General features: G+C 47.9%; 1 protein-coding gene across 3 annotated transcripts in view; it reads right to left on the bottom strand.

The window, feature by feature from the left end:
- Positions 1–15,866, bottom strand: part of Katnip (katanin interacting protein) — a 165,695-nt gene that overhangs the window by 40,666 nt on the left and 109,163 nt on the right. For all 3 annotated transcript variants that reach the window (XM_051192908.1, XM_051192909.1, XM_051192910.1), the window contains 3 exons: positions 13,058–13,160; positions 9,628–9,843; positions 1,311–1,448 (listed from right to left, as the gene is read on the bottom strand). In XM_051192908.1, the coding sequence (XP_051048865.1) occupies positions 1,311–1,448; positions 9,628–9,843; positions 13,058–13,160 (457 nt within the window). The remainder of the gene's footprint in view (positions 1–1,310; positions 1,449–9,627; positions 9,844–13,057; positions 13,161–15,866) is intronic.

The following is a 15,866-nucleotide window of genomic DNA, read 5'->3' as shown; positions in this document are numbered from 1 at the left end:
AGGAGGATTAAGAGTTCAAGGGCAGATTTGGCTACAGGGAAAATTCTAGGCCAGCCTGAACTACATAATAAGGCCCTGTCTCAATAAGTAAAGAAGCAAAGGAAGGAGCAAGCAAACAAAATCATCCCACAGCAGTTCCCAAGCTCAGGGGAATGGTTACAAGTGCCATGGCCTGGGTCTCCTGCATTTGGCCATTCACAGAGCCCGTGCCTCCCCTCTGGCTATAGGTTTATAGATGGCCACAGACCCCACAGTTCCCTAGTTCTAGCAAGATGGAGGCTGGAGTCAGGTCTCACTCACCATCTCTCCTGTGCTACTGTCCCTCATGTCTTACACGAGGCATGGCCATTCTTGGCCATTCTTGACCCCACGTCTACTGAGGAAGGCAGAATGACAGTGGCCCTGCCCCCCTTCTCATGCACTCGTGCCTGTGGGGTTCCCTGGCATCTCCACATGAGATGTACCGTGCTTGCTTCACCTTGCTCAGGGCTTCAGCACATTACATGATTTGTCTACATCTTGTCTATCAGCATCTCAGCAAGGTGGCCTCCAGGGCAGTTTGTACCTTTTTTGTTAGTCTCCTCAGAACATATCAAAAGACAGACAGCGCCTGGTGTGTCCATATGAGTAAAGAACTAAAGAAATCAACTCACTAAAGAAATCAACTCATGAAGAACAGGCTGGAGAAGGGAGGATGAGGATGAGGGCAGGACAGTGGAGTGGGCAGAGAAAGCACTCTGGGACCAGATGGGCCCACAGCCTCGGTGAAAGCTAGCGATGGAGAGTTAGCTCCGTAACCCTGAGAGCCTGGTCTGACACACAGAATCCCTGAGCCACCTACCAAGCTACCAAATAAGAACCTACTTTCTGCCATTCATGGTAGTACACTACTTTAGTCTAGCACTCAGGAGGCAGAGGCAGGTGGATGTCTATGAGTCTGAGCTCAGTCTGGTCTACAGAGTTCTGGGAAAGCCAGGGTTACATAAAGAGAGAAATCCTGTCTCAAAAAAAAAAAAAAAAAAAAAAAAAAAAAAGGCCTGCTTTCTAGCAAGCTCTCCAAAAGCTCTCCAAGCTTGGTTCATGCACCTAGCTCACCTAGCCGCTGTGGCTGAATGGGTAGTCTGAGTATGTAGGCTCTTCTTCACAGACTGACGTGATAGAGCATCACTTACTAAACCTTAGGAGCTGTAAGGTCTGCTCCTGGGTGCTCTCAGGGAGGCTCTGGCTGGACTCAGGAAGCAGGCCAGTGGTACACTACTAAGGGTGTGCACCACCAAGTGAGCTGTGAAGAGGCAGGGCACGCCACTTACCCCATCTGCTGTCCAGTAATTCCGAACCTTGATCTTGGCCAGTCCGAAGTCATGAAGCTGTCGCATGTTGTGAATAATAAAATAGAGCTGAAGTGGAGGGTAAAAGGGGCAGGTCCACACAGGGGGGTCCTTCTTGCTCTGAAAGGCCAAAACATGGGAACTGTAAGGGAAAATTCTGCCTGTCTCCAGGGCAAATGGCCAGTGACTCTGGCTAATTAAAATCAGCAGACATGCAAGGGCTGGGCTGGGCCACCTTATTTCCACAGTGAGTGCTGCCCTCTGCTCTTGCCCCTCTCCCGTTGCGCTTCATAGCGCAAATAGCCATGTCCCTACAAAAAGCTGCCAGCCAGATGGAACTCAAAATGCAGTGGGCTTTATTTTAATCAGCTTAATGGGCTTTGAGGAGGGCACTGGGGGTGGGGAGGGATGCCAGGAGGCCTAGAGAAAGCCTCTGCTGGCACGGTTTGATTAACCTGGCAAGCAGAGCCTCTGATTTTCTTTTGTCAAACCCTGTAGAATTTTTCAAATTTGAGAAGAGCAGAGAAAAAGAAATTTTGGAGCTTTGTGCTGGAACAGGGCCATAGCATGGAGCTGGCTGCTCCTTTCACGGTTTCCAAATTCAGGGGTTCCTGCTTGCATTTCCTTCTTGAGGCAGGTGGAAGCCAGGGTGTTGCCAGGATTGCCCTTGAAGTCAGAGGGCACCAGAGCCAGGTGCCTGCTTGAATCTGTGTCCTCACTAGTGCTATATCCTGAGGGAACAGCTATGGTGGTAGGTGGGTAAAGCCAAATCAGGGACTTTCTGTTCTAGTCACCTCCTATGATATTTCTGCATTCTGTGGGGATGAAAGCTGCAGCTGGACTCAGTAGGTAGACACTTGGTGCCAAGGCTAACAACCTCAGTCTGATTCCTGGGACCCACAGATGGAAGGAGACAACCAACTCTTAAGAATTAATTCTCTGATCTACACATACAAAGAATGTGATTAAAATAAAAAACAAAAACAAAAACAAAACCGAGCCAGTGCTGCTCCCAAATACACACTACTAGCAGCTGGCTGGGCACTGCCTGGATGTGGGTAGGTCTCTGCCCCCACCCCCACCAGGCTTCATGCCCTTTCACCCTGGGAAGTTCAACATGTATCACGTGGTTCCTCATCCCTGTCCTCCTGTGATGCTGCCTCTCCTCCTGGCAGCTCTGGCTTCCTGCAGAACCAGAGGTGAGTGTGGACTGTCTCTGTCCTGTGGCAGCAGTTCAGCTCTATGAGAGGAATCCCTAGTCTCACTCCTTCCTGAATCCCCGGGGCTGACCTAGTGACCGAGTGACATGGGTCTCCTAGCATATGTGTTAGGGTTGCAGTTTTTACAGGAGAGACCACCTTGAATATAGTTAAAAAGTCATCTGTTTGCTTCAAATGTTGGAAAGGGAAAGTAAGAAGCACCAATTCATTGCCAGAACTGAAAAACGGGACAGCTTACCCCTCACAGCCTGGTTTCTGGATTCTCCTCTGTGGTGGCCTGACAATGGCAGAGAAGGGACAGGAATTGATTTCCTTTCTCATTTCTGTCAGCAGGAGGAATGGCAGGAGAACTAAGGGGCACTGTGTCATTTGAAACCCGAGTGCATTAACCTAGGATAACTCACGGGGCTCATTAGTAGCCAGGCCCTCTGGTGTTCCTGTTCAGACAGTTCCTGTGTGAGAACCTGGTGGGAAGCCAGGAACTGACCAGCACATCCCGGATACACTGCAGTGCCAGGCCATCACGGCAAACAGGAAGGGGCAGGACAAGGATCATGCAGTCTCCCGCTGCTGCTAAAGTGTGGTGGGAGGCTCTCTGGAACCCTAGGGTGAGTGGACTGCTGGGCCTCCTTGTGGATGGAAGACAAAGGTACAACTTGGCCTCTGATCTGCCTTAGGATTTTTACAGCCCATGTGGTGGAGTGAGGGTTTGGTCTCAGTGATTATCATAAACATTTATGGGACCAAACGGAGCATGGATAAGTTCTACTTCAACTCATTCTTCTAGTAGCAGACCCTGAGGCAAAAAAAAAAACCCTGGGCAAGTAGTAGACAGTGTTAGAAACCAAGGCAGAGAGGGGAGGCAGACTGCTTATGAAGGATATGTAAGTAAGCTAGCCATTCCTGTGGGGACCTGGAGTATAAGACCACCAGGGAAACAGGGAGCCAGTGTGGACTTATCTCAGAAAGATTCTAACCACAGGACACCCTGACCTCCACACCAGCATGGGCTGAAGGCTGCTTCTAGGGCCCTCAATACCCCTCTCCAGCTTGGGCTACATGCATGGAGGCCCAGAAAATCTATGTGGCGACTAGCTACAAAACCAAAGGTGCTTTTTCTGTCCCAGCACTGATTAACACAGATCCAAGCATAGGCAGAAAAATGCCAGCTGCCTCAGAACTTACACCATGTTAATAAACTAGTAGTTTCCAAAGGAATAAGCTACTAATAACAAAATACTCAACATTCTGGAAGGATGTCAAGGGCACTCTGCTTGGGAACCAGCCAATCTCCGAATGTGTACAAACTGTATTGTGTTTACATGCCATTTGGATAGCTTTTCTGTTTTTGTTTCTTGGTGCTGGGGATCAAATTCAGGGTCTTACACATGCTAGACATGTGTTGGACTACTAATTCCTTTACAGCATTCTTGAAATAACAGAGTGTAGAGATGAGAACAGAAGGTGGCTCCATGTGCTAGGGATGGACCTGGGGGATGGAGCTGTGGTGGATCTTCAAGTGCTAGCTATTCCATAAAGAAACACACACACACACACACACACACACACACACACACACCTACCTCTATATGAGGACTGTCTAAGTACAGGACTGTTATCTTTGGGGAAAACTGGGCAATGGCATCTCTGTGTGTACTTTTTTCTTTGAGATATAACTGACATATTACAACATTCACCATACAACCAGCATCAACATCTGTGCCCAGGACGTTTCACTTCCCATTGAAGGAGTCCTGTACCCACTGGTCACCCATTCCCACGCCTGGCCTGTTCCTGTGTCTATATATCTGCTTGTGCTGTTTCCTATAAATGGAATCATTCACTATGTGGTCTTCTCATACTTAGCTTTCAAGGTGCATCCATGCATGTTGTAGCCTGTACCAACATGTCATTCCTTTCCATGGCTGGATATTAGTCTATTGTATGGTTATACCACCTTTTCATTATTTGTTCATCAGTCTGTATTTTGGGTTGTTCCATCTTCTGTTGAGTTCCCATTATGGTTTTTTTTTTTTTTTTTTTTTTTTTTTGCTTTTGTTTTTGTTTTGGGTTGTTTTGTTGTCGTTGTTGTTTTGATGAGCACATCTCTTGGTTATACACCCACAAGTATAACTTTCTGAAGAACTGCCACGCTGTTTCTCACAGTGGCTATCTATTGCCTTTTATCAGTACTTGTCATTTCTTCTGGTCATCCTTGGGGGTATGACTGGTCCCACAGTGGCCTTCATTTGCAGTTTCGAAAAGTACGTGTTGAGTATAGGTGTGTAGTTCTCTGTTCTGATGCTTTGCTTTGTTTCAGCTATGTGGTTTTAGAAATCCTGGGGACCCTCTCCCTCCTCTTCTGCATTTTATAAGACTGAAGGGACTGTCACAGGCTCAATGGCTCATTCTTTAAGCGCTGCCAGGATTTGCCAAGGTACCATCTCACTCCTTGTGAGGTTTCTGATAATCAGTTCACTTTCTTTCTTTTCTTGGGATTGGTCAGTTTTGGTAATTTGCTCTCCATGGCATTTATATAGTTCATGTAGGTTATCTTATTTGTTGGCATACAGTCTTAGAACTCTTATTTCTGTAAGGTCAGTAATGATATCCCTTCCTTCCCTTTATAGTCATTGAAATCTTTGCTTCCTCCTTTAGTTATCTAAAAGTTTTCAGTTTTGTTGATCTTTTCAAAGAACCAACTTTGGTTCCATTGATTTTTCTCTATTGATGGTCCTCCCCCACCCTCGTATCACTTTTACAGCTTGCTCTGGGTCTATAATCACCTCCAAATAAAAAGTTTAAAAGTATGCAGCATGTGGTTTTATGTATTGGGGTATGGTGTGACCAAGGACAGGACAGACAAGCGCTTATCAGTTAAATGGGGAAAGCAGAGAAGCCCAGGTACAGGAGTGTTTATTCTAGTGAAGCATGCTCTGAGGAGCATAACAATGACATAACAGTGACTGGGCAGGAGGGGGACAGGTTTCTCTACACCGTGGACAGGGAAGTCTTGAAAGAAAGTAATACTTGGGCTGAAATCCAAATACAGATGATCTGGATCAGTGTGCCCAGAGATATGGGCATGATGGAGGTAGACTACTGGAGAAGGGAGTTGGGAGCAGACAGGGTACTGTAGGCCCTATCCACCCAGTCACCCAGGTGACAAGAGCCAACTGTTATTTGTTGTTGTTGTTGTTTTCCCTGTGAGGGTACTTACCGGAAGGATTAGCTGAAGGGAAAGTCCCTCCAAAGTGGGGGCCCAGACATAATGAGTCCTGAGGAAAAGGCCAGTCTGCTTGCTTTCTCTATTAGCTCACTGCTGCTCTTGTTAATAAGTATATTCTGAAACTGCCTCCATCCTTCACTGAATACAGCTCCTATAGGCTTCTGACCTATAGCTCTCCAGAAATCCTTCAGGCTGTCAGTACACATCTGGGACTACTGTGTGGTATCCAGTTGCATGGACCAAGTAGTGAGGGTCTTTGCCTCTCTAGTGCCGTTGGCCACTGCTGGAACCCCTCCACCCCCACCCGTTGTAGAAGCCAATCTAATAAATAAATCCCTTTGTAATAAAAATTCTATATGTTCTGTTCTCCTAGAGAGCCCTGAATTACAGAGAGTGGAGAGCACGGAAGAGAATTTATGAAAGGAAACCCACTTCACAGGCTTTAGTAGCTGAGAAGGACTAAGGATATGGAGAAGGCCCAATGTCAGACCTATTGGGAAGCAGAGACACAAGATTCGTGGGAGAGCTCAAAAGTAGCTAAAGAGAGTGACCCTCAGGCCAAAAAAAAAAAAGTATGCACTACCTAGTTCTTAACATTTTTTTTTTTTGTGTGTGTGTGTGTGGAATATAAATGAAAAAAATAAATTTACTGGAAATAACTATTGACTTGGGAAATCCCTAATTTCAAAGGCTATAAGCACTGGATGTGGACAGCCTAGCAGGTAGAGATACATTTGTAAGCAAAGGAGTCCTTGAGAGGACAAGACACAGGTGAGAGACGTTGGTAGGAAAGATCAAGCATCCACAGAGTTGGGTATATAAATGTGGAGACATCACAACATGGGCAGGGATGGAGAGGGTAGACACACAGGGCAGAGGGGTGGAGCATGGATGGTGAGGGAAGACACAGGGACGGAGAGGGTAGGCAGGGATGGAGAGGGTAGACACAGGGATGGAGAGGGTAGACAGGGATGGAGAGGGTAGACAGGGATGGAGAAGGTAGACACAGGGATGGAGAGGGTAGACACAGGGATGAAGAGGGAAGACACGGAAGGGAGAGGGTAGACACGGAAGGGAGAGGGTAGACACGGAAGGGAGAGGGTAGACACAGGGATGGAGAGGGTAGACAGGGATGGAGAGGGTAGACACAGGGATGGAGAGGGTAGACAGGGATGGAGAGGGTAGACACAGGGATGGAGAGGGTAGACACAGGGATGGAGAGGGTAGACACAGGGATGGAGAGGGTAGACACAGGGATGGAGAGGGTAGACACAGGGATGGAGAGGGTAGACAGGGATGGAGAGGGTAGACACGGAAGGGAGAGGGTAGACACAGGGATGGAGAGGGTAGACACAGGAAGGGAGAGGGTAGACACAGGGATGGAGAGGGTAGACACGGAAGGGAGAGGGTAGACAGGGATGGAGAGGGTAGACAGGGATGGAGAGGGTAGACACAGGGATGGAGAGGGTAGACACGGAAGGCAGAGGGGTAGAAGAGTGGACATAGAAGAGGCGAGATGGAGGATGGGCACAGAACAAAGGGTTGTTCTTTCCTTTTTTGTTGTTTGTTGTTTTTATTTTTCTTTTTTCCTGTGTGTGTGTGTGTGTCTGTGTGTCTGTGTGTGTACATGGAGGTCAGAGGATAAGCTGTAAGAATCATTCTCTTTCTACTATGTGTGTGCCCATTCATGTGTGGGGGTGGGCAGAGGCAGAGGTCAACACCAGATGCCTTCCTTCCTTGATGTACACCTTATATTTTGTGACAGGATCTTGCTGACCCTGGAGATTACTAATTTGATCAGGCTGGCAAGCCAGTGAGCTCCAAGGACAAACCTATCTCTGCCTCCCTAGAGCTGGCATTGGACACAAGCTGTGCTCAGGCCCCATCCTACCCCTGCCCTTGCCATAGTACTGGGAATCTAAATTCAGGTTCCCTGTGTCTGTTTGGCAAGCATTTACTGCCTAAGCCATCTCCTCAGCCCATTTGGTTGTTTAAGACAGGGTCTCACTATGTAGCCTCCTATTCAGAGGTCTCCTGCTTCTGAATGTTGCCCTCACCTAAGAAGGGGGTTTTGCCTGGAGTCTGGATATTCCAAATCTACCAACACATCCCTACTTCCCTATAAAGAATCAACTTCTTCAAATCTGCTCTTTTTGAAGGTATTTTTGTGCTCAGTTGTCAGTGGTACCCTGCCAGCCACTTCTGTGTGTTCAGGGCAGATTCCTCAAACCCCTGAGGCCTGGTTTGCTCAGTGATGAAATGAGGATAGTCCAGGCAAGGTCAAATGGAGGTCAAGTGAGACAAAATATCAGGCTATGGCTGGTACAAGCCAGCACAATCATGTATATGAAATAGGGCGTTCTGGTCACCCAGTAAGAGGGGATCCAGCCTGCCCAAGGAGCATATCAAGAACTATGCAGCAGCCCAGGATGACACAGCTGCACTGTGTCCCAACTTCAGCCCCTGCTCTTAAAGAAAACCAAACCAATGAAGCTACCCACTAGCAAAGGTCAGCAGCCATTATCAGAACTATCCCTTGAGAACCCAAGGGTGCCTTCTCTTGCCCATGGGGTGCCCTGATAGTTCCTTTTCAGTACTTTAAAGAAGAACATTGATTTTGGGTGGATGGCCTAATTAGGTTTCTGTTACTGTGATACAACACCAAACAAACCTAACTTTGGGGAGAATGGGTGTATTTGGCTAACAAGACCAGATCACAGTCCAGCTTTGTGGAAAGCCAGGGCAGGAACTCAACACAGGAACTTTGAGGCAGGAACTGGAGCAGAGACCATGGAGGAATGCTGCTTACCAGCATGGCCTCCTCAGCCTGCTCCTTACACAGCCTAAGACTACTTGCCCAGATGAGGGTTCAGCGCTCCCATATTAACCATTGACCAAGAAGATGCTGCACAGACTTGCCTACAGGCCAATCTGATGGAGGCATCTTTCTCAACTGAGGTTCCTCTTCTAGATGATCCAAGCTGTGTCAAGTTGACAAATGGCCAAGCAGCACAGTGGAGGACATCATCCAGAGATGTGTCAGGGCTTTAAAAGATGCAGAAGAGCACCTGACACCTGCCCCATCCCCTGCTCTGCTCTTGGTTCTGCAGGCTCTTCCAAGGCAACCAAGAATGGTGTCAGACACAGCACAGCAAAACCATGTGTCTGGATCTTCTGCTCAGTGCAGCTAACTTGAACATCATGGGAGAAAGCATGTACCTATAACACCAGAACCAGGGAAGCAGAGGGAGGAGGACTGGGAGTTCACAGTTACTCTAGGCTTTATAGTGAGTTCAAGGACATCACAGGCAATGTAATGAGAGCCTGGCTCAAAAACCAGCAAAAAGATGGTAACAAGGGAAAATACCATTGCTTATAAAACTAACCTTTATTAACTATATAAAAAAATATATTCAACGTCCATTGAGTGTGAACCCATAGCCTTGAGAAGCAGCACCCTGAGGAGGTGTAGGCTCAGTGTGGACTAGGCTTCAGCTCATGAACTTGGTCCCACTCCTTTCCTCTGTGACGTTGGTCATGTGCATGCCCATCTCCAAACCTTAGTTTTTTGTTTTATTTTGTTTTGTTTGTTTTCATTTACAAAATGAAGGCACTGGCCTCAGTGATCGCCAGTGGTCAATGTTTAGTACGTTTAGTGGACACAGAGCAGCCATTTAGGCATGACCTGAGGAAGAGACACTCTGGGGGCCTCAGAGGGTATCATTCCATGGGATTCTCCTCATTTGGCCACAGAGAATGACTAAGGTTGATGACAGCATGCTTCCCCAATCTGAGACTGCATCCTCACTATGGACAGAGAACACACCAAGCCCAGGAACCCTTCACTTACCACTAAGTCCCTGTTGACAAGGCAGCCCAGCTCTCCTGGCAACACTGTGTTCCGGATATCCACATCATGAGGTGAGACATACAGCTTTATGTCGTTCAGGTCAAAGAACTGGACTTCCGTGAGACCCACCCATGATGCATTGCCCCAGTTAGACAAGATTTCCATGGTCACATAGATGGCATCTTCAATCTCATCTACTCTCGATCTCCACTTTTCCTGAAGAGAAAAATACCAAAGGGCAGCAAGCCTAAACTTGGTATTGCCATTGTTCTATCCCTCCAGGGCCTTCAAACAGCACTCAGCCCCGTGGTGCCTCAGTTGCCACCTGTGTGCTACAGTTAATCATAGCACCTGCCCATTGTGGCTATGAAGAGGCTAGCAAGGGCTCCTATTAGTAAACTATCTAAAACATAGGGAGTGGACTGAAAAGATGGCTCAGTGGGTAAAGGTACTTGCTGCCAAATTTGACAACCTGAGTTTGACCCCTAGAGTCCATGGTGGAAAGGGAGAACTGATTCTGCACACACACTTTATGGCACACATGTGTACACACACACAACATAAACAAACTAATAATATTAGTAATAAATAAAACATAAAAACTTTAAAGTAATAACTAAAACATAGGGATTGGGTTGGGAGTGGCTCAGTGGTAAAGCACTGCCTAGCCTGCATAAGGTCCTGGGTTTCAGCTCTAACACTGAAAATTAGATACAGATGTACACAGCAACTGTGTCCTCAGAACTTACTAAATATCACACTTGAAGGCCTTCAGATGAAAGAGAGATATTGTAAAAGACTGGATTCTGACTGAACACACACTTGCCCTACTGCAGCCCAGGAACATGCTGTAACATCTGAAATTGTCAGGAGGCCTGGGCTGTGTTGGAGTCCCCCAAGCCTATTGTCCCAGGATGTGACTGTTTACAGTCAGGGCCTTTAAGAGGCGATTAAATCAAATGAGGCCATTGGGGAAGGCCACCTTCTCATCTGCCTGGAGGCCTTATAAAAGGAAGAAATCTGGAGCCACACAGATTAATACCAAGGACACAGAGAGAGAAAGACCAGAGTGTGAGCCCAGCAAGGAAGCCAGGCTTACAAGGCAAGGAGAAATCTGCAGGCTGCACCTTGACCTTGGGCTGCTGTCTTTGCAGCTATGAAAAAGACAAGTCTGCTGTTTAAACTGCCAGTGTATGCACCAAATGTAGTCTGATGGCATGGACCAAAGTCCCCCTGTCTTGGCCAGTCATTAGACATTCCCAGCCTGACGAGGAAAGCAGGGTGCCACCATCTATGTGAAGGTCCTAGTCTGGAGGTTAAGCAAACCCCCTCCTACCCCAATACCCCGACACACACACACTCCTACTCCTGTGTGATCAGGGCAAAATAGGCTCAGTTCCCTGACTCTCCTTCACTGATTTTCAAGCTTCCCTCCTTCCTGGGGAGGGTGTCTGGTCTGGGAACCTATGTGAATGCCATCAATAAACAGTAACTCTGCCATGGCTTCCAAAAGGCTCTCAGGGCCCAACTGCAGCACTGGTCACCACGGATCAACCACTCATGAAATGGTGCATTTCCCTGTGCGCACGTGCCCTCTGTTAATTAGCATCAGTATCTGCAACGGTTCTGTGAGCAGGGAGCCGAGTAAATGAACAGCAACTGTTCCCCACTTATTTTTTTAATTAATAGCCAGTGAGACGTGCGAGTGCTCCCAGCATGGGTTTGGACAAGCTGATTACACGCGATGAGAATGGGAATGGAGATGGGATGATGGTGGTGTGAGGACAGGTCAGCTTGGAGCTCCCGGCAAGAGCACAGCACCTGCTTGGATTAGCTGAACTGTAAGAATGCAGAGCTCCCTTGTCCTTCCCTAGCATGTAGGCACTGGCCAGGTCCTTGGCTGCCCTGGGCCTGAGTGCCAGGCTTGCAGGACTGGCCTGCCTGACTGTGGAACTGGCAGGCTCCTGAGCCTGATGCATGCTGGGACCAAGTGAGTTTGTTGCTGGGACTGAGGGAGGAAGCTGGATGGGAGGAAAACTATCTGCAAAGGAGTAGGGAGTTCCTGCCCAAAGCAATCTGGAACACACAATTCCTGAAAGGAGATTCTAAATGCAAAGGCCAGAATATGAACTGAAGTGTCACCACTTGTCAGTATTCCAGCTGGACATATAGGCTGAGGGAGTACGGACTAGGAAGGCACTGGTCTCTGGTGTTCACTGCCCCTCTCCCTGAGACCACTTGGTTTCCTCTAGCGTAGCCATCTATCCCTTATTTTTCCTCTGTCATAATGTTATGGTACAGTGGACTGGCCCTTTCCTAAGCAACCAGTGTGTACTGTCCCCAGAGCCACCAGGAAGGAGGGGTTTGTTGACCAGGCTCAGGCTAGTGTAGGCATGTTCTTCTAACAGGCAGTGTGGGAAGCTTCTGCAGCTATTAGGAACCTCAGGAAAGAACAGAGGTAGGGCCAACACTGGGATGGAGTTCAGGGTACAGCTGACTCCATGGAAACTAAGTAGACAGACTTAGCTAGCTGCAGGATGCAGTGGCCACCAATGTATTCAGTGCAAAGTGCCTGTAATTTGTTTCTCTTTGCTCTATAAGTCATGTTGCCCTGGATTTTCTGTTTCCTATACAGAAATGTAATCCTGTGACAGGCACTGAGTAGCTCATCTTCACCACCCTGTGGTGCTCATGGAGCTTGGATGACCAGTTCCGTGTGACAACCTGCTATCCTGCTCACAACCACTAAAATCACACTGCACTGGAAGGTCACTGCCAGTATCTGCAGTTAATTTTATATAACTACATTTTTACATTTACTTATTTACTGTGTGCGTGTGTGTGTGTGTGTGTGTGTGTGTGTGTGTGTGTGTGTGTGTGTCACATGCGTGAGCTCAGGTGGAGGTCAGAGGACAGCTCAACTTTCAGGAGCCAAGTCTCTCCTTCTATCATGTGGGTTCTGACATCAAACTTGGGACACCACGCTTGGCAACAAGCACCTTCACCTTCAGAGCTGTTATTTCCGGTCCTAATATGTTATGTTTGTATTTTCTTTCCTTCAGTTTGTTTGTTACATAGACCAGGTTGGCCTCTAACTCAAAATCCTCCTTCCTCATCCTAGCAAAGACAGATATTGTCACCATACCCACCAAGCTTAATTTTCAGTCCTTGACTATGGGTAACCCTGGATATTTTCCTGTGGGATATAGGCTATTTATGTTTTCTTTTCCAGGAACTTCTGGCATACACTTTTCTTCTTTTGCCTCTATTGCTCTTATCATGTGTATGACTTGGCAGAGAGATGTTGACGTGACCGTCATCAGCGTCATCCCCACCAACCAGAACTGAGTGCCCCAAGGGGTCTGCCTTCCCCTCAGCTTTCAGGGTGGCATTGGTATAACAGACTGTCTTCATGAGTATAGGCTCTCACCTCTGGGTCTAGTACTGGCTTCTCTGTTGGCACAGCCACCTGGCTGAGATGGGCAGTGTCACTTTCCATGGTCTGCAGGACACCCAGAAGCTTCTGCTGTTGTCTGAAATGGGATTTTGTTTTGGCAAAGAGGCAGTAACAAAGAATACATACAAGAGAACAACCCCAGGAAAGGAACCACAGAGCCTTTAGCACCCACTAGTGAAACTTGACTGCACCCTGCACAGAGCTCAAGGGCATACATGGGTTTCCTTCCCTTTTGTAAACAGCTAGACAATGAGTAATGAAACATGAACCCAGGTAGAGAAGCCATCTGACCTCCCCAGCCAACTAAGACCTTGCTTACACACAGGGCAAGGAGTCAGCCTTATTAAGAGCCACTCAGCCCACGGCCTGTTTTGTATGACCTGGCAGCCAAGAGTGGCTTTTATGTGTTTTAAGCATTATTAAAATTAACAACAAATACAAAACACCTAACTGCCAAGGCTGCAAGATTTCCCAGCAGTCCCTTTATAGAAATTGCCAACCTCATGCTTAGAGACCCACCCTTTCCCTTTGATGTGCACCCCACATGTGCAGAGCCCTAAAGCACAGAGGATTCCAGGGATGAAGGGTGCAGCCTTTGGCTAGTACTGCCTACTGCAGAGCTGTCAGATGCAAACCAGCCCTGAGGCTGGAAACTGAGAGAGCTCTGATTTATGGCTGCAGTGAAGTGGAACGCTTTCCATCTGGGGTCTGCAAACATGCAGAATGGATAGCTGTGCCTTGAGCCATCCCAGTCTTTCAATACACTGTGAATGGGAGCTCCCTGTGGGGAAGGACCAAGACTTGGAGGGCACATGGCTTGGCTAGCACACCCCACTCTGCAACAGAGTTTCAATAGCTTTGCCCACTTCCTGGCCTGATGCCACCTCAGGTCATGGCACTTAGTGACCACCATTTAGGCTTCACTCAGCCCCTTCCTGCTCCTCAGCCAGGTACTTTGCATAGTCTGCAACAAGTACACTTCTACATAATGGTCCTGGGAGTATGCCTATATGCCAAGACATGTGTGACACTGAAGGTGTGTTTCTTTGGGGACTAATTTTCCCTGAAGATCAGAAGTGAGTCTATTTTGCTAATAACACTTGCCATTTCTAGGGACCATGCTACATTCTAAGGGCTAGAGTGGTGCACTGAACATAGTTTAACCAAGAGACAGACTCTCACAGGCTAATGCTTTGAGGCACCTTTGTGACAAGTCAGTTTGGGGACAAGCTCTCTCCCAAGTTATGTGGGATGCTCCAGTGAAAACCTGAGGCAGATTAAGCCAGATAAGGTGCAGAACAAAATGAACAAGCCAAAAGACACTTGCATGAAAGAAAGTGCATCTGTATTGTGCTGTGGGCCTGGGCACTGAGGGGAGGGTACAACTCTAAAGTTGCTAGTCTAAGCCCTCTGGAATAACATGGTGGGACAATAGATCTCTGTTGTAACTGGACAAGATTGGAAACAGCTGAGGAACTAAGAGAGGCACACCCAAGGCTTCTGTCTGAGGCATTTCTAGACAGTATTAGAGCACAGGGGCTCTGACTCAATGGATGGTTTTACCCACTGAGGAATTTCTGATATGATGGCATTATTGGAAGGTGGTGAAAGTGAGAGACAGGGTCACTGGGAGGATGCCCTTGGGGTTGTTATTTTGCCCAACTCCTTCCTGTAATTGTCTTTGCATCTTGGCTATTACAACAGGAATAGCCCTGCCACAACCTCCCCACCACGATGGATTGACAATTCTGAAACTGTGCACCAATTAAACTCTTGGTTATTTCTGGTAGGTATTGTAGTCAAAGCTAAGCAAAAATGACTATCTCAACAAGAAAATCCAGCCCATCGAGAGCACCCTTGGAGCTCTGATACACCCCCACCCATCCCCACCGCCAGCCTACCCCCCCTACCCTGTGCCCTACCCCACCCACGGTCCTGCCGCTCTGGTTGAGCACTGGGACAGAGGGTGGAGCCAACAGTCCACCCTATTTCGGAGACTTCTTGGAGCAACTCTAAACAAAGGAGACCTGACTATCCACGCAGGACCACCTGTAATTTCCACCGGCTTGGTCTCTGACCCCGCCTCCAGTCCTCTGCTGGAGTCCCGGGCCCCTCCCAGAGATCCGCCGATCTCTGCGGGTCCACTCGGAGTTCCTGTGGGCAAGATCCTTGACCCCCAAATCCTGGCCCCTGCCAAAGAACGAGGTCTCAGCTGGAGAGCGCCAGTTTCCAGTGAGATCCCACTACCCTGCAAAACCTTCTCAAGTTCCAGCTCAGCCCTCGTCCTCTTCCGCCAGCTATTGGCCAGAGCTATTGGCCAGAGGACCACTGTGAGTACCTGCTGGCATCTTCTTCTGGATCCTCATCCTTGACCCCATCCCTGGATCCCTGTCTGCGGAGAAACCTCCTAGAGAGCTTGGACCACACAGAGCTATAGATATTGAATCTCAGACCCACATAAGCCCATCGGGGAAGTACCATAGAGAGAGGGAAGAGACACCACCAACACCTACTGGAAGAAACTATGGGAAGAAGGCAATACAAGAGAGCACCTAACAACAGAAAGACAAACATGACACCACCAGAATCTAGGGAATCTACACCAACTAGAATGGAACACAACAACAAAGCAGAGGAAGCAGAAGGGTACTACTTAAAAATTACCATCATAAAAATGATAGAGGCCCTCAAAGAAGATGTGAGAAAATCCCTTAAAGAAATGGAGGAAAAAACAAGAAAATCCAGGGTTAATGAGACCCCTGTGGCTGCACTGCTGTGGCCC

Source organism: Phodopus roborovskii, unplaced genomic scaffold (assembly GCF_943737965.1).
Source record: "Phodopus roborovskii unplaced genomic scaffold, PHOROB, whole genome shotgun sequence".
Classification (NCBI taxonomy): domain Eukaryota; kingdom Metazoa; phylum Chordata; class Mammalia; order Rodentia; family Cricetidae; genus Phodopus; species Phodopus roborovskii.
This window is presented reverse-complemented; position numbering and strand designations above follow the sequence as displayed.